This window comes from Pogona vitticeps, chromosome 1 (genome assembly GCF_051106095.1).
Source record: "Pogona vitticeps strain Pit_001003342236 chromosome 1, PviZW2.1, whole genome shotgun sequence".
Lineage (NCBI taxonomy): Eukaryota > Metazoa > Chordata > Lepidosauria > Squamata > Agamidae > Pogona > Pogona vitticeps.
Window position 1 is genome coordinate 172,945,934 of NC_135783.1, and position 19,116 is coordinate 172,965,049.

The 19,116-nt window shown below is 41.6% G+C and overlaps 1 protein-coding gene and 1 long non-coding RNA gene across 10 annotated transcripts in view; one reads left to right on the forward strand and one right to left on the reverse strand.

Moving 5' to 3' along the window:
• HDAC4 (histone deacetylase 4) overlaps positions 1 to 19,116 on the reverse strand; it is a 303,006-nt gene that overhangs the window by 68,295 nt on the left and 215,595 nt on the right. For 8 of the 9 annotated variants that reach the window (XM_072977471.2, XM_072977437.2, XM_078378962.1 and 5 more), the window contains 3 exons: positions 16,898 to 16,944; positions 16,094 to 16,201; positions 4,601 to 4,656 (listed from right to left, as the gene is read on the reverse strand). In XM_072977471.2, coding sequence (XP_072833572.1) covers positions 4,601 to 4,656; positions 16,094 to 16,201; positions 16,898 to 16,944 — 211 coding nt within the window. Of the gene's footprint in view, positions 1 to 4,600; positions 4,657 to 14,841; positions 16,202 to 16,897; positions 16,945 to 19,116 lie in introns of those variants that run through there. The other variant, XM_078378965.1, reaches the window with a different exon arrangement.
• LOC144584004 (uncharacterized) lies at positions 3,027 to 12,977 on the forward strand. Its single transcript, XR_013537985.1, has 2 exons — positions 3,027 to 6,509; positions 10,223 to 12,977. It is a non-coding gene; the product is annotated as an uncharacterized LOC144584004 (long non-coding RNA).

The following is a 19,116-nucleotide window of genomic DNA, read 5'->3' on the forward strand; positions in this document are numbered from 1 at the left end:
CTAGTGACAAAAGATGGAGAAGCTAGTATAGAGAAGGAATCATCAGTACTGAAAGAGGAAGCTTATCCTATAAATGTGTGTCAGATACTGAAATAAGGATCTTGGAAATGGCACATGGTATAGCTCATGTCTAAGCCAAATTCAAGACAAGTGAAGCTGCAGAAGGAGATTTACCTTGCAGCCCCCAAAAATGTAGAATGAGAGACCTGTCAGAGCATCAATGATGTTAAACATTATGATATAAATGAAGAAGCCATTATTGGCTCCAAGGCAGGTGGTACATAAAAAACAACAAAGAGATTTGCATATAAATGCAAAGAATCAGAATCAGCAAAATGCAGAAGCACAGCCTTCAGAACAGTTGCTGATGGTTTGTATCAATGTTCATTCTATGCCAGCATGTAATAAATGTCTTAATGAAGACAATTTAAATGAGGAAATATATTTCAGTTGCAATCACAGTACGGTAGTACCCCCCGTATCCACTGGATCAATACCCACAATTTCACTTAACAGTGGATGACGAGTCAACTCTTGCAGTACTACGTATCAATTCCTTCAGTTCAGGCTGTTTGTGGTGAAAGCCAATCATTCCAGGATTGATGATGATGTGGTTCACCGTAATGTGAAGGTGAGGCATGCCATGAATCATAAGAACAGAAGAAGAGCCCTGATGGATCAGGCCAAGGGCCCATCTAGTCCAACTTCCTGTATCTCACAGGGGCCCCATCAGATGCCTCTGGGAGCACATGAGACAACTAGATAGCTGTCTCCTGATACCCCTCCCCTGCATCTGGCATTTTGAGGTACATTACTTTTAAACATGGAGATTATATATTCCCATCATGGCTTGTAACCTGCAATGGACTTTTCCTCCAGGAATCTGTCCAACCTCCTTTTAAAGGCATCTAGGGCAGATGCCATCACCAAGTCCTGTGGAAAGGAGTTCCACAGACTAACAACACGCTAGGTAAAGAAATATTTTCTTTTGTCTGTCATCACTCTCCCAACACTCAATCTGAGGGGATGTCCCCTGGTTTTGGTATTGCATGAGAGGGAAAAGAATTCCCTCTATGCACTTTATCCATCTCCTGAATAATTTTATACATCTCAATCATGTCCCCCTCAGGTGCCTTTTCTCTAGACTGAAGAGCCCCAAACACTGTAGCCTTTCCTCATAAGGGAGGTGCCCCAGCCCAGTCATCATATTAGTCACTCTCTTCTGCACCTTTTCGAGTTCCACAATGTCTTTTTTGAGATGCGGCAGCCAGAACTGTAAGCAATACTCCAGGTGTCAACACAGCATCTTTTGTATATCACATAATGAAATGGGGATCTAGAATAGTATCTATGATTATCAGTTCCACAACTTGATCAACTAGAACAACAGAATGTCAGAATCAGTGTGCTCAGATCTACGGAATGCTCACAACTGAATGCAAAAGAAAGGAACAAAGTATTCTACAGAGCACCAAAAGTCTTAGATGCCTCAGACCTCTCAACTTGGAAGGATACTATGAGATCAAGTATGCTGTCGATATATATATAAAGGACAGTCAATATCAAAAGAGCCTCTGAAACTGACTCAGATACTAAATGTTCAGATGAAGTCAATGAAGCAAGTGCCCACCAACATTTTCTTCAACTGAGCCTTACAAACAGAGTATCCAGTGGCTGAATTGAGGCAGCTAAATCTGCAGCTTTCAGAGATGACTTCTCAAGATAATAATTTTAACATGGATTCTCTATTTTGAGACTAACCTCATGAAACCCTGATAAATGGTACACTGCTGCATGCTGGTATAAGGGGTCTATCTTCCCCACAGAAGCAACATGCTTTTTGAAAATGGTTGGAGAGGCTACAAAACAACGAAGAAAAATAATATTAAACTCTTTTATTTATTTTTAAATATGAACATTAAACTACAACAAAAACTACTTGAAAATGTCAAAAGAAAAGGTGAAGGCAAAAGCACTCAATGAAAAGTCATTCCAAATATTTCCTTATGATGATGCTAGTGTGGCAGACAAAAACAAACTGAGAGAAAGGCATTAGGTTGAATCCAGACGCCATAAAGGATGGGGGCAGGTTTTCCCCCAAATCTGCTCAGCTCTAGAAGTTTCAAATGAGATTTTGCACAGGTATAAGACTCAGTAGTACAATTCATACAGACCATTAAGAAGAGTCTAAGTCTTCAAGGGGAACATAATCCCATCAAATACAATCTGAATCTGTATTCAATGATCTGCCTTCTGAATGAGCAGGTACACCTCTGGCTTGTCTTTGATCTTCCAGTCCATTATAAATATTAAATGGATTTAGGACTTGAACAGCTTCTTTGAGGCATAGGGCACAAGAGATAATGAAAAGTCCCAAGACCTCTCCCATGCTTGCATATACAGTATATGTTAAATCCTGGGGGTGGGAGCCAAGACAGAACTCAAAGAATCACAGGTCTAGGCATCTAACGGAAGTCCCAAATACCACCTCCTAAAATTGGATAACCATTATAAAATGGTTTCTTCAAGTCCAATCCCAGCAGTCAGCCTGCAGTCACAATGATCTGAACAACTTTTGTTGAATGAATTACAGATAATCAATTCAAAAATTCTATGGATTTGCTCAAGTATGTAGGTAAGAGCAAAAACCTGGTGCCCGTATGAAATTATCTCCTGTCATGGCTTGAAATATTTGCTCTTATTCAGCAAAAACAAGTAATTCCCAAAACCAAACAAATTCCTAATTCTATCACTCTGTAATGGTGTAATGTTGAACACTGTATTTAAATTTCCCATTATATGCATAATGGGCAACATAAAACTGATATATAATTTAAACAACAGATACTGCTTTTCACTTCATAGTCATAATCAAGGTTTATTTTTGCCTGACTTCAGTGCTGTTTTCCTTTCATAGTACACTTTGCTAAGTGCAGGAAACCTCATGCATTTGCCTGCATCAACCAAAGCATACAGTCATAACATAGGACATCTCTGCATAGAAGGGGAAAGAGAAAATTAATTGAATGGGGGTGAACAGACAAGAGAAGCTGGCAGGCAGAGGAAAAGATGGGTTCTTTTTAGTGATCTATATGGTCAATATACAAAAGAGGATCACTAATAAACCTAAGGTGGGTTACAATATAACTACAAATTCTTCTGAGAGATGTTGCACCAAATAACCTAGTTCATTTTTTTTTCATTTCATCATCCACAGGCAATTCTCATATCTAGATGTTTAACACAGTCATATACGTACTTAGACAGCTACAGCTGTCAGGTTTGGTCTAAAATTTGTAAGGGTTGAAAAAAAACCCCACTTCTTTTCCAAACCCTCTGTGATAATTACAGTAGTGTTTAAGGGAGAAGCAGAGTCTTTGCTCACTTGAATAGGGATTTCTACAAAGAAAAAGAAATAGTGGAAACCTGCCTCTGCCTTTAAGCATAGAGGATTTGGAAGAAAGACAACGCTTCCCCTCAATGCTTTTTTGAGAATATACTCACTTGTTTTCTTCCATTTTCTCAACTATGCTGTAAATAAAATCTTTGAAATTCGCCTTTGCGAATACATTAAAATCTTTGAAAGCTGCCGACTCCTCTTCATCAAACAACTAGAAGCCCTAATGAGCAGGTGCATGGGACTCTGGACTTCTGACCATACATAAATATGAACCACATGATACAGTGATTAAACTGTTGTACGGCAACCAAAACTCTGCTCACAACCTGGGGTTCAATCCCTAGGTAGCTGGCTCAAGGTTTATTCAATCTTCCATCCTTCTGAGGTCAGTAAAATGAATACCAGTGGGGGGGGGGAGAGGAAATGTGTAGCCTGCACAATTAACTTGTAATCATCTCAGAGAATGCTTTAAGTGCTACGGGACAATATATAAGCAGCACACTTTGCTTTACTTCGAACATACAGAAAAAGTAACACAGGAAGCTTTAAGAGCCCAAGGTAAAAGTCATCCAGAAATGAGGTCAGGTAAAGAGCATATTTTGCCAATACATCTATACTGAAAAAACTATTTGAAGTCACAACTGTTGATGAATAAACACCACCCAGAATGAGTTCTTTGGTCATGGTATGTAGTAAGGAATTTTACAGAACTTGAGAAAACTAGACATACTGTATAAGAATTTCATGAAATGTATTATAAAATCCCTTTTCTAATTTAGAATAAATCTTCAGAATCAATTTTCAACTGGAATTTCAACAAAATCCATTTAGGCCATCAAGGTCAAAACATTTAGATTAATGTTGGTGTGAGAAGATTTTACAACTTGTCTCAGATGTGAATAACAACCAGAGCTGCATACTTCTCATCAGAAATATAGTATCAGGTTGCTCTAGTCATAGTCATGATGTACGTACTGCATCAAAATGACAATTCCTTTCAAAACAAGCACATGGAAATTATCACACTACAAATCTTGCAGACTACAAATCTTTCAAAATTCAATGTCTTTGTAAATCAGCTGACAGTAAGAAAGCATTCAATTACAACAGGTCATATTTCCCAAGATGGTATCATACAACTGTTTTTCTTCATTAAATGATCTAACAGATAAATTATGCAATCAAAGCACAAACACTTACATGGGTGTACTTTCTTCAGCATGGTGACCAGGAGGTCGCACTACAGCAAATCCATTCTAGCACAATGAAACAAAAAAAGTTTCAAGATTAGAGGAAAAGACAATACAGCATTCAAGAATCTTAACTGTAGCAGAGCTACAAAACAGTAAGCACAATTTTTCTTTGCAGGTAAATTCTAGTTTGTGGAAGAGCCAGCTGAAAAAATAAAGAAGCACATTAAAGTTTCATATTTTTAAAAGTACATACAAAATTATCTTTGGATATTTAAAGAAGAATCATATGTACTTACATGACCACTGACAGGCTTTTTAAGAAGAAAAAGTTTTAGGAATGCTGCTGAAATCTAGTAAAAATGATACTTTATACAAAGACAGATTATCCCAGCAGAGCTGACAACCATTTTTCAGATCTGCCAGCAGTTACAGGGCTGCAATCTTAAGGAGGGCTGAACAGGGACAGGACAGGCTGAAAGGAGAGGGTTATAATAGGCAACAGATTTATTTATTTATATTATTTTGACAACAGATTTATATTATTTTGACTTTTGTAAAAGGTCACTAAAATGGTTGTTGTTGTTGTTGTTGTTGTTGTTGTTGTTGTTGTTGTTGTTGTTGTTACTGTTATAATTTGGTAGCCCATGGCTGCTGGGGGCCACTCAAAATGCCTTCCCTACCTTCTATAACCATTTTAAAAAATGAGACAGACTTGCAAGAATTAGAAAAAAGTATTAAGATATTTCCATATTTACTTTGGTAACACATACAATACATGTGAACAGGTAATAGCTTGTTGGTGTGCTTGTACTATAACAAGGAACAATCTGTTCCGTTTCCAAAACAAAGGTCACCAAGGGAAAAGTGCTGTTTCTTGATGACACTGATCTCAGTTTATTTTTTTTAAAAAAAGGGAGACCAGTGCCCAACCCATTACTAACGGTAACATCTGCTACCACATTTTTAAAAATGCTGTAAGAATTACCAGTATAGTTTCCACAAACATACAAACAGATTGCTTCCTGTAATGTTGCTTTTTCTAGGGCTTTCTAGGTATTCACAATTTTGGGTTTGTGTCTGTGCGGAAAACCCCCTTCTCGGAATCTTCTAGACTGACAGTTTTTGACTAGTGGTCCCCTCCCTTCACTCTATAATACATGCTCAGGTCTGCTTCTTATTCAGTTTATCTATTTTGGATGACATAGTGGCAAAAGTTATTTGGCTACAGGTGCAATCTTCTATGCTTTGATGTGATGCGTAAGTCACATCAAAGCATAGAAGATTGCTTGAAGAACAAAAATTAGAAGTAGAAACCTGTTTTCCTTTGTCATAGTCCCTATGCATTCACACTGATGGTCAAAGACTGGAAAACTAATCACCAGCACAAAGGTGCTCAAGCAACAGGACAGGCACCTCTATTATTGGAGCAGCACAGGGAGAACTACTGCACCCTCCTAAAGGATGTGACATTCTGCACTCTGTCTTAACAGAAGTACCATGTGAAGACTGGCTGAGATTAGACTGCTGCTCTGCATACAACTGGTACATTGGCATGTCACAGTAACAACCTTACAATTTATTTAGTAAGCTGTTGGGTAGACAGGCTGTCCCATGTGCAACACCCCGTACCTTGTCCATTTTGCCCCCAAAACTGTAACAGTCTGTGGTCATGTTACAAGCAGACATCGCTCTGTACGACTCTTCAGGGTTGCTCTTTATTCACAAAAGATATGTTCACTCCACAGCCTTGTCATCAACGGCTGCTCTTCTTCACTGCAATTGCCCTTTGGTCCCCTTAGTAACACTGTCCTCAGTACATAAGCTGAGAACACCCTGCTTTCATTAACAGATAGAGTGATGGACTAGGACTGAGAAGCATGGGTTCAAATCCCCACTCAGCCATGGAAATTCACTTTGTGTAGGCATCCTTCAGTCTCGAGAGACTATGGTATCGTGCTCTGTGTGGAGGTCTTGGAACAGTGTCTTGTGTGGCTGAGAAGGCCAATTCGAGAGTGACAATCCCTTCCACACTGGAGACAAATCCAATCTGTCCCCTGTCCAGCTCCCTGGTTTTGCTTGTTTCGGGACTGCCTCTTTGCCTCGGTCTGCTGTACAAGTGTCTCTTCAAATTGGGAGAGGCCATGATGCACCGCCTGCCTCCAGGCTGAACGCTCAGACGTCAAAGTTTCCCATCTGTTGAGGTCCATTCCTAAGGCCTTCAGATCCCGCTTGCAGATGTCCTTGTAACGCAGCTGTGGTCTCCCTCGGGGGCGGCTTCCCTTCACTAATTCTCCATACAGGAGATCTTTTGGAATCCGGCCATCAGCCATTCTCACGACGTGCCCAAGCCAACGTAGACGGCGCTGTTTCAATATTGTATACATGCTGAAAATTCCAGCTCGTTCTAGGACTACTCTATTTAGAACTTTGTCCTGCCAGGTGATACCAAAAATGCGTCGGAGACAACGCATATGGAAGGTGTTCAGCTTTCTCTCCTGCCGTGCACAAAGGGTCCAGGACTCGCTGCAGTATAGGAGTGTGCTCAGGACACAGGCTCTATAGACCTGGATTTTGGTGTATGCCGTCAACTTCTTATTAAGCCATACTCTCTTTGTGAGTCTAGAGAACATGGTAGCTGCTTTCCCAATGCGTTTATCCAGCTCGACATCTAGGGAGAGAGTGTCAGAGATTGTTGAGCCAAGGTACACAAATTCATGAACAACCTCCAGTTCTTGCATGGAGATAGTAATAGAGGGAGGTGAGTCCACGCCCTGGCACATGACTTGTGTTTTCTTCAGGCTGATAGTTAGTCCAAAGTCTTGGCAGGCCTTGCTAAAATGATTTATGAGTTGTTGGAGGTCTTCAGCAGAGTGGGCAACAATGGCTGCATCATCAGCAAAGAGGAAGTCCCACATGCATTTCAGTTGGACTTTGGTCTTCGCTCTCAATCTAGTGAGATTAAAGAGCTTTCCTTCTGATCTAGTCCGGAGATAGACACCTTCTGTTGCAGTTCCAAAGGCCTGCTTCAGCATGACAGCAAAGAAGATCCCAAACAGGGTCGGCGCAAGGACACAGCCTTGTTTTACTCCGCTTCGGATGTCAAAGGGATCTGATGTTGAGCCATCAAAAACTACAGTGCCCTTCATTTCCTCATGAAAGGACCTGATGATATTAAGGAGTTGAGGTGGACATCCAATCTTGGGAAGTATTTTAAAAAGGCCATCCCTGCTAACCAAGTCAAAGGCCTTTGTGAGATCTATGAAGGCCACAAAGAGTGGCTGTTGTTGTTCCCTGCATTTCTCCTGAAACTGTCTGAGGGAAAATATCATGTCGGTGGTGGATCTATTAGCTCGAAAACCACACTGTGATTCTGGATACACTCTGTCTGCAAGCACCTGAAGTCTCTTCAGCACAACACGGGCCAGCAGCTTCCCTATCACGCTGAGAAGAGAGATACCACGGTAGTTATTGCAGTCACCCCTGTCGCCTTTGTTCTTATACAATGTGACGATGTTTGCGTCCTTCATGTCCTGTGGTACTCCACCTTCTCTCCAGCAAAGAGAAAAGAGTTCATACAGCTCAGTGGTGATGATCTCTTTACAGCACTTCAAAACTTCAACGGGGATGTTGTCCTTTCCAGGTGCCTTGCCAGAGGCAAGGGAATCCAAGGCCGCTTTTATTTCTGCTAAAGTTGGTTCACTGTCCAGCTCTTCCAAGAGAGGCAGGCACTCAATGTTATTTAGTGCCTCTTCCGTTACTACATTCTCTTTAGAATATAGCTCAGAGTAGTGCTGCACCCAGCGTTCCATCTGCTCTGCTTGGTCCTGGATGATCACGCCTGTAGTAGACTTCAAGGGAGCAGATTTCTTCTGTATTGGACCTAAAGCCTGCTTGATACCGTCATACATTCCCTTGATGTTACCTGTGTCCGCTGCTATCTGTATCTGAGAGCAGAGCTGAAGCCAATAATCATTTGAACATCTCCTGGCAGTCTGTTGGACTTGGCTACGAGCAGCTCGAAGAGCCTGCAAGTTGTACTCACTAGGACAGGCTTTGTATGCTGCTAGAGCTCTCCTCTTATCCTCGATGGCTGGAATCAGCTCCTCCAAATGGGCTTCGAACCAGTCAGCCGTCTTTTTGGTCTTCTTGCCAAATGTGGACAGGGCAGTGTTATAAACAGCGTTCTTGAAGTGTTCCCATCGTTTAGGTGCATTCGCATCAGCCGGGCCTGGAAGGGTTTCCTGAAGCGCTTGGGCAAATTCCTCCACTTTTCTTTGATTGTGAATCTTGTTGATATCTATACGTGGCCTTCCTTCCTTTTTAGTGTGATACAATCTCTTTGTTTGCAGTTTTATTCTGCTACATACCAGGGAATGATCAGTATCACAATCAGCACTCTGGTAACTGCGTGTGATCGTAATACTAGATAGGCTAGAACGTCTAGTGAGGATCAAATCAAGCTGATGCCAATGCTTCGATCTTGGATGTCTCCAGGAAACTTTGTGTTGAGGCTTTGTATTAAAGAACGTGTTGGTGACACAAAGACCATAATAACAGCAAAACTCCAGCAAGCGTTGGCCATTTTCATTCATCTTCCCAATGCCAAAACGGCCTAGGCAGGTGGGCCAAGAGTTGTGATCAGCACCAACTCTAGCGTTAAAGTCTCCGAGAATGAACAGCGGCTCTCTCTCAGGGACTTTTTTGATAGCAGCTGCCAAATCATCATAGAATTTGTCTTTGACTTCTGTTGTGGATGACAGTGTTGGTGCATATGCACTGATGAGGGTGACCAGTCCCGCTGATGACTGGAGCTGCAGAGACAGGATTCTTTCACTCCCCACAGTAGGTGGAACAATGGATCTCAGCAGAGTATTTCTGACCGCAAAGCCAACACCATATTCCCTGGTCTCGTTCAATGGTTTTCCCTGCCAGAAGAATGAGAAGTTTTTTTCCTTGACAGATCCCATGTCCGGCAATCTCGTCTCTTGCAGGGCAACAATGTCCATCCGTAGTCTACTCAGTTCAATGTCGATAACAGCTGTCTTGCGCACGTCGTCTATTTCCTGCAGGTTGTCAGAAAAGCCAGGGGTTATTGTCCGAACATTCCAGGTTCCCAGCTTTAGGGCAGATGTTTTCTTCTGATTGTTGCATGGTGCAGCGTTATTGATCTGTTTTTCGGCTCTCCCACCATCAGAAGTAGCCCCTGGCATCATGCTCTATGCCAATCGAGCAAAACGTATAACCAGTAACTGCTAGTTCCTGTGTTATTTCGACACTGTATGCAAAGCTGGAGTGTCCTCTCCAGAGCACGAAGCCTGGGTAGAATAATATGGAGGATAGGCTGTTACCCAAGCAGCAAATCCCCCCTCTCCACGTCACTGAAATAGTCCAATGGAGAGGCAAGAGCCAATACAACTGGTTCCAGCGACGTCGCAGGAGTTGGCAGAACAACACAAACTGTCTACGGGACTCCGGCTCTGGATTTTGCCTCGAGGTTATCTCCTGAAGCCTTTTCCATGAGTGGATATAGCCACAAGGCAGTGGAGGTTTGAAATCAGAGTTTTCCTTCTCTTAGATGGGCTGCCTTACATGGCTGACGAGTCCCACCTACCCGCTGGAAATTCACTAGTGGCATGGTAAAAGCTACTCCTTAAACATCTCACTTGCCTTAAAATCCCTACTAGGGTTGCTTAAAATTGGTTTTGACTTGATGGCACATAAGCTAGCCTCAGGTACTAATGGCGGGCTGGGTGCATTCAGGGCAGGTCTTTGGTGTGAGAGGCATCTTGGCATAGTTACTGTACAGAGTACTCTCCCTCAGGCTCAGGTAAGTATTTGCAGGTTCTAACACAAAGATCTAGGTGTCTGGTGATATGAATTAAGTACAAGCCTAGGGTCCAGCCAAGGACCAGTCTTACATGCCCTCTGGTGCTTTTCAGTGGTTAAAGGTTAGGTTTGGTGAAGATGGCCCTGTGAGGTAGGTTTCTAGTCATAACAAGGAAATGCTGTAGCCTGGTATTCTAGCATTGGTATGGCTGTATCCCATCTTGTTTGTCTGTGATTCCAGTTGGGTCCTAACCCTCAATGTTGAGTAGATGATGCTTTGACCTCCACAGAAAGGGAATAGAACAATTCAGGGGTGGCCCCAGACCGTGGGCTCATGCAGCATAATCAGCCAGATAAAGGAGAAATTGATCCCCACCCAATGGAGAATACAGCGCTCAGATTCCAGTCTAAGTCTGCCATTGTCCCATGCCACGGGGTATCTAATTCTCCCCAGCTCCTCTGTGTTAACCCTACCTTCTTCAGAGGGCCTGCTTGTTTTCTAAAGAGCCAGCTCACCAGATAGATTGTCCTGCAGGGGGAGATGGGCCCTGCTCTAGAATGATTTCCCATCCTGTTCTTGCCCCCAACTCTCCTCCATGTATTTTTCTTCCCCAAACCTCCTTTGGCTTTCTATCCCTTCTTCTCTCCTCTTAATCCTCCACTGCTACAATCATTTCTCCCCACTTTGGCCCTATCTCTTCCTGTCCTCAGCCTCTGTCTGTATCCCCTGGCCTCTGTCTTTCCTCCTGTCTTTAGTGACTCCCTCTCTCCTCCTGACTTTTGTGTCTATCTGTCCATCCCCACCACAACTCCTGCTCCCTTTCCCTTTTATAGTTCCTGGTTCCCTGCCCTCCTACTGTTTGTTGCTCCTTCAACATCACCAGGTTGCCAAGTAATCTCTGCAGAGGTGGCATGCATCTTCACCTGCATGTCACTGCAGAGAGAGGTTGTGCACATGCCTTCATGCCAAGGAGAAAACTGGGAGGTGTGCAACTTGCCCTGACAACGTCTGGTTGAGCAAGAGTACTAATGGAGCTGAATGATCTGCAATACCTTCCTATGCCCATAGAATGCTAGGAAAATCTGTGACAGTTGTCTAATTGTAGCTTTCTTCTGAATATAAAAGCCAAGGGCTCTTTGTATGTGAAGCATATGAAAATATGTTCTAACAGTGTTGAGGGAGCTGGAAAGAAAACCAAAATCACAATGTCCTGCAAAAGTGGAAATCCAACATATATCTGACAAGATATCTGGTCAGAGTATCACTTTGTTTCAAAACCAATGGAAAGAAGGTTTGCCCACTCATAAAGCACAAATCTCCCCAGCCCTTCAGGCAGATGTAATAGCCACACAAAAACCTTTATTTGGTGTCAACAGTTTCAAAGGTGCAGTGGCCATAGGCTCAAAATAAGACTTTATAATTTGAAGCAAGGTTGGTGAAATGCTCCAAAATGGTAATAGTGTGGCAAGAGCTGGAAGCATATGTTGTACTCCTTTCAGAAACTTTTCAGTTTCTATTATAATGAATGAGGTGGTATAGGCCTCTTCCAATGATGTCAAGCAGGTCAACCAGTTGACAGATAAACTCTGATGAACGAGAAACCTAAGTCAGTAACCTGAATGAAAACTGTAACCTGGAATCTTGTGAGATGGCAATAATCCTGTTCTGAGCCACATTCTCTGTGTCATGAGATGCAGGGTATGGACATAAGATTGAAACATTTGTCCCACAAGCTTGGAAATGCCATCTGACCAGGGAGGGAGCCTGTAGAAAACTCTGTGAATGAGTTTGAGCAACAAAGGAAATCAAGACTGTTGAGGCCACCATGGTAATGTCAATACCTCTGGGGTCTCCCACCGTAATGCTTTGTCACAACCCTGGTTAGTATAGGAAATGGTGGGAATATGCAGAGGCTCTCAACTTTCCAAGACTGTCACAGGGCATCCTTTAGAGACTTTTGATCTGCTTGTCCTCCACTATAATACCAGTGATACAGTCTCAGGACTATCATCGCTCTGGATCTGATGCCACACTGCTTGCTTATATAACACATTGTGGCAGAGGAGCTGGCAACAATATGGAGAACGGTACCTATGAGGAGACTTGAACGGCTGATGTTGAAACCAGCTGAGTTGTCATGGAACATAAGTCTGGGTATGTTTCTGATACTAAAGATTACATTAGGACAGCTGTCAGTACTAAGAGGGTAGGTATGCTAAAGGCAGAATACGCTGTAACAGCTGGAGGCATCACCAATACCAACCTCGGCTTGATTATCGGTGTTGTGGGTGGTGTCAAAGCCAATGGTGACACCTCATGAAGACTGGTGTCTTTCAGACCTTCAGTCATATAGTGATTAGCTTGTCAAGCATCAGTAGTGTTCACGATGTACAGACTGGTACCAATATGAGAGTGATTTATGTCTGTCTGTAAACCACCCCAGAGTAATGCATTGCACTAAAGTGACAGTATATAAATTAAATTAATAAATATCATCTGAGAGATCTTGAGTAGTGTCTGTGGTGACAGTGTGGAGCTCCTCCTCTCAAATTTCACCCTCTTATATCCCTTCAATAGACCTTTAGGAGGGCACATCAGGGGGGACTTGGGTGGTGGCCTGCAGCCAAATGCTGCTTTTTTGCAGGTTAGTCTTGAGAACTTTACATCTTTGACTTGACTACCTTCTTCAATGTTGTTGCTGTTGCTGCTAAATGGGCCTTCTTCTTTAGTGCCACAGTCAATACTTGGAGCTTTGAAGTGCTAGGTTGCAACCGCTTATGATGCAGAGAGGGCCATTATGATACAGGGGACTGCAGGCAACAGGAGCTGTAGGATCTAGGGTGATCTACCAATTATTTCCACTCTGCCTGCATACTATTTGATGCTCACATCATTAAACCTCACAGGCCTGTTTTTCTGTGTTTTGGGCCCAAAAAGCCAAACAAATTTTACAAATTTAAACTCAAACAATTTGAGGAAAAGAATTTGTTTAACTACTAATTTTAAAAAATAAACATTACAAATACAAACCACAAAGCACAAGTACAACAGTAGAACAATAATGGTCTCATCAACTGAAGTAAGTTCTCAAGAGAGATAAGCATGTTTGAGCATGCATTATAAAGGACAGATAGAACAACTGAAAACTCTCAGTCTAGAAGACTCTGAAAAGGTTGGCTCTGTGGAGGGTCCGACTGAGCAGTGTGAATGCAGAGATCACAATGAAGAAGTCCTGTTTCATTAGCATTAGGAACATGGTGCCCACAGAGCTCTGTCAGTTTACAACTCTGTATCTTTTTATAAAGCATACATTAGGTCTTTTGAAAAGGCATACAGTGGTACCTCGCTAGATGACGACCTCGCAAAACGACAAATCCGCATGACTATGAGGTTTTGCAATCGCTATAGCGATTCGCAAAACAGTGATTCCAATGGGCGATTTTCACTGGACGATGTTTGGGTCCCTGCTTCGTAAACCGATTTTCGCAAGACGACAATTTTGCCACTGATCGGCACTTCACAATCGAGTGTTTTCGGGACCGATGCTTCGCAGGGCAGCCATTTTAACAGCTGATTGGTGCTTCGCAAAATGGCTTCCCTATGGGCGATCTTCACAGAACGATGAGGATTTTTCCCCACTGGAACGCATTAAACGGGTTTCAATGCATTCCAAAGGGGAAACAGTTTTCACTAGACAATGTTTGAGCTACACAGCAATTTCAATGGGATGGTTTATCATCGTCATGCGGGGCACCACTGTACTGTCGACAGCTTTAGCATGTTTCTGACCCTTGGTTTAATTGTTTTACATCACACGATTGTTCTTGTTTATTTAGATGTTTATGGGTGTTTCCAATACTGCTGTTTGTGCACTGCCTTGAGTTCACTTTCAGGAAAATAGGTGGGATGTATGCTTGTAAAATAAACACAAATAACCTTTTAGACACATAAGATCTACTTATTTTTCATTACAATCTCAAAAATGACTAACCAGATCCTAGAGAGGGGAAAAAACCCAGTAACAACAACAAAGAGGCACACCAGAAATAAAGAATTCATAGAGACCAAACATTTGTTTCAACTACCAAACTCAATTTTGGGTCCTTCAACAACAGCAAGAACAGCAGCAGCAAGAACTACAATCTCTTGATTACCTCAACTATCTTGCCAGTATAATTTTAATTGGTACTGGGTAGATGAAGACTCATTTGTTGTTCTTGTTGATTAAAAAAAAGAGTAAAAATTCCTTTCCAATCTATTGCAAATTACTCAAGAGATCTATCAATATCCTCTGTTTTCTGCCCATCTTTATGTTAGATCAGTGGTTCTTAACGTGGGCAATAATGCCCCCCAGGGAGTGCTTTCATTTTTCAGGGGGGCGGTAGAACGAAAAGGGGCAGTGTGGGGGCAAAAGAACAGAAGGGGGCGGTAGGGGGCACTGGAGCGGGCCAAACCTGTGAAGGCGACTGCAGCCGCAGTGCTGGCAGTAGATCTGGTGCTGCTGCTGCCGCCAGATGATCCAGCTCTTTCTACCTGCCACATCTCGCCTTTCTCCTTTATGGGAGCACTGAGTGTGGATCGGGTGGAAGGAAAGGGTCTCTTGGGTCCTCATCCTCACCCCGTGAAGCGCTGCCTCGCACCCGGGTGGGGAGGGAGACAAGGTAGGTAGGTAGGTAGGTAGGTAGGTAGGTAGGTAGGTAGGTAGGTAGGTAGGTAGGTAGGTAGGTAGGTAGGTAAGATATCACCTCAGGGAGGGGGGCGATGATAACTTCCTCAATGGCTCAAGGGGGCATTTCTTTCAAAAAGTTTAAGAACCACTGTGTTAGATGGACCAATGGTCCAAGGCTAAGGCAGTTTCCTACCAAATCATCTTAGAACCATCTTAGAACTGGAGAGCTGGAAGGGATCCTATAGATCATCGAGTCTAGCCCTGTGATCAGGAGGCGGAGTGGGGAACTGAACTCCCAATTGCTGGTCCTGCAGCCAGATGACTAAACCTCTTATTTATTGAGTGGACACTGAAGATCTGTAACTCTCCAGAAATGGTTCTACATAGTCTTCTCAAAGTAAACTTAGCAGGCATGGGATAACAAAAGTCCTCTTAGGGATCAGTGATGACTTAATGAACTGACTGGTGGCAGAATAAGAGTAAGTAAAAGTACATGTTTCACAGTACACAATCATTTTATGGAATATTCTGCCAAAAACTGCAATGATGGTTATAAATTTAGCTAAAATGGGATTAGGCTACTTGCCATATCCCAGCAGCACAGGGATGTATGAGTACAGCAGGTTTCTAGTACAGGCATCCATGGCAAGATATTTCTCCTGGACTAGAGTGAATTCTACATAAAAACAGTGTAGAGATAGAATTAGCAGTTTGCACTCAGCTCAAAACATATTACTAACCAGTGAAAGCAAATGGTGAATGGTACCAGTGTCTTGCACCACTTGCACCTGCATTTTTCAGATATTCTTTAAGGACACCTTAGTGCATGTACAGCACATAACACCAGTCAATCTCAAAGTCATAAAAGTGTGACTTGCAGTCATAATGTACTTATTATAAGAGAGTGGAGTGCAATGTGTTGTAATGATTCCAGTAATATTACTGCCCTATGAAAGTCATTAAAAATTAAGCCCTTTTAATACGAGTACTGGTATTATACTTACCTTCAGTTCTCCTGTAGCTACTTTAAAAACAAGCTCTATGACACATCCAACAGCAAGGCGAGCAGCACTGAATGAATGGACTTCATTCCAAATTGTATCACTGTCAACCTAGTAAAACGGATTCATAACTACAGTTAAAGTCATAGTTCTGGATTTTAAAATGATTTTATCAACCAACCAGTGTGCAAACAAAGCTGTGCTGCAAACTGTTACAGCTTAATTCTAGTGTCAACCACATGATCACCAATAACTGATGGTAAATTTCCTGCATTTTGCAAAATTAATGCAAGTAAGCCATAAGATATAGACCTAAAAGAGGATTGGGCCCAAACAAACATATATCACACCAGTATCATCGCCACAATATTTCTGTTTTCTTGTCTAGCACAATTTACTCTGTGGTTTGTTAGTGGTTTAATTGATTAGGCCAAAATCCTACTGAGTCTTCTGCATCAGAAGTACTCCTAAAAGCACTTTTTGCACATCCTGGGTCCTGCAACCATTTAGAAAAACAGGAAAAGACTAAGCCCACACTAGATACCTTGGGAAACAGAAACCACTGCTTGTGTAACTGTCCTTTTGTGATCATGCAGATTAGAATTCCAGCTTTAGTATTTTAAATATATTACAGTATACGACCAACAACAATAAACTGCATTGCTTTGCAGTCCTATAGTATAAATGAATTTTACATTATTCAAGCCAGTAAACCATACAAAGTGTGTGTGTGAGTGTGTGTGTGTGTGTGTGTGTGTGTGTGTGTGTGAGAGAGAGAGAGAGAGAGAGAGAGAGAGAAATACTTACACCAACACCACCACAAGGGAGCCTGACGAACACTGATGACAAAGACCCTGAGAGATTTAAGAGAAGAATAGAATACTGGTGAATTTACACAACTCATGGTTATCAGGCAAAGACAAAGAAAAATAAATTAAAGAAAAAATATTGAGGCACTTTAAAAACTGTTACATTTTAATGTGTGCTTTCATGGATCAAATCCACTTCCTGAAATGTAGAGTGAGATTACATGGCAATTTTTATATGTTTATTCCTGACATCAAAACAGATACAGTGGCTGGTTGGTTAGTAGGCAAAAGTTGGAAAGTGGATTTGACTCACAAAAGCTCATCTTAAAATATAAGCCTTTAAGGTGCCACAACCTTTTTGTCTTTTGTATGTTATATTTTTCTTTTGTATTTGATTGATATCTTTACACAGACTAACACAGCTACCTCTTCTAAAACTACAATTCGTGGTGACTGCTCCAGTTTTACAGCACTGCATAAATTGCAACAGAGAAGACTGCATGACCACATAGTGATTTGCATGTCTAAATCAGAAGAATAAACACAGTAATTCACAGGATAGATGTACAATATGGTATCTCCCAGGCTACAATGCCTTTCAACACCAGCTAGCATGGCCAAAGATCAGGGAAGGTGAATGCTGCAGTTCAAAAACACTTGATGTCTGGAAGCATTGGGCTGGGGAAGATTAAATTAATATTAGAAATCTCCAGCTATGTTGATTTCCCCCCAGTGATACCAAATTAATGCATATTATTTTTTAAAATATAATTTTACTTTTGTGGAACATTCATGGGGTTCCAGACAGATTTTAAAAGATTCCCACAAAAAAATGCTCCAAGAAGAAGAACACTATTTTTCTGTTTTTTTTCTGGCCTTATTCACATGTGAGCAACTGCCACCAAAATGCATTCAACTTGCTGTGGATTTCATGTGGCTGAAATATCATCCAGTGTTTGATTCCCTAGAGAAATTATATGGGTTGACACAATTCTCTAGCTTCCAGGAAGATGTTTAAGTAGTGTTGGGGCTTGACCCAAGACACCTGAAAAATCAACTGCTTTGCCATCCCACTTTTGGCAATGAACATTGTTCCTATGAAGAGTAAGTGTTGTGCCAGAACTAGCTCAAATTTATTTTGTCTCAGTTTCAATCCTAATCAGCTGAGGGTTCTAAGTAAACAACCACTAACCAATTACAACCACCCACAAGGTATGAAGGTGGGCTGCTACAAGCATTATTCATTTGGTGAATTCTTGTGTTATTGTGGATAGACTGAATAAGACAATTCAAGACCGGTAGTAGCAATGTTCAATTACAATTCAATTCAAAAACAAAACATATTTTCTGTGGCCTTGTCTGATGAATTTGCAGAAATATGCATCTTTTAAATCTATTGTTGTGAACCATTCTCCTCAAAAGAGATAAGAGCCTAAATCACAGTCATATGAAATAATGGACATATCTGAAGATATGAACTGTTGACAATAAAGTACCTCAAGTAGAATTCTGTGGTAATGCTTTTTTGACAAACAGATTATATCATACCTTTCTTCAGCAGAGTAAAAATGTCTGCTTCTGAAGGCAGTGTTGGTTGAGTTTCCTTGTATGCATTCTAAAGTAGCAGTTAAATGAACTCTGTGACATGTCCACTGTACACAGTGGAACCCAATGATCTGTATATGACTTAATTCATCTCCCAACATATGGTTAGGACAAGTTCCAGATAGTACAGAGAATAGTAAAAAGATGCCATTGGGCAGGGTCTGTAGCTTTTTGTTTATATCCAAATGGCTTGAATTGGTTTTGTAGGAAGGATCTGCACAATGAAAATAAAAGTTATGATGCCTGCAGAAGGATCTGCACAATGAAAATAAAAGTTATGATGCCTGCAGTGCTTTGCAGTAGGAGTCCTCATTCTCTAATGTTCCTGTGATTGTGGTTGTTTAGGTCATCTGAAAGTTGATGGTATTGAATCTACTGATGAGTTTTGTACCCAACTTCCTTGCTCTTGTTCTCAATTTGTTATTGTACTCAACTTTGGTATCCCTTCTGATGCTTAATAGGTTTAATTCATCAAAGGCCCAACAGCCTTTGCACCATGTATCCCATTTCTGACACATTCATCTTGAACCTGAGCCAACTTGATTATCTTGTGCATTTTATCATGAGGTAGGTATGCTCTCATGATTTCGAGTCTAGGATCACTTCAATGTA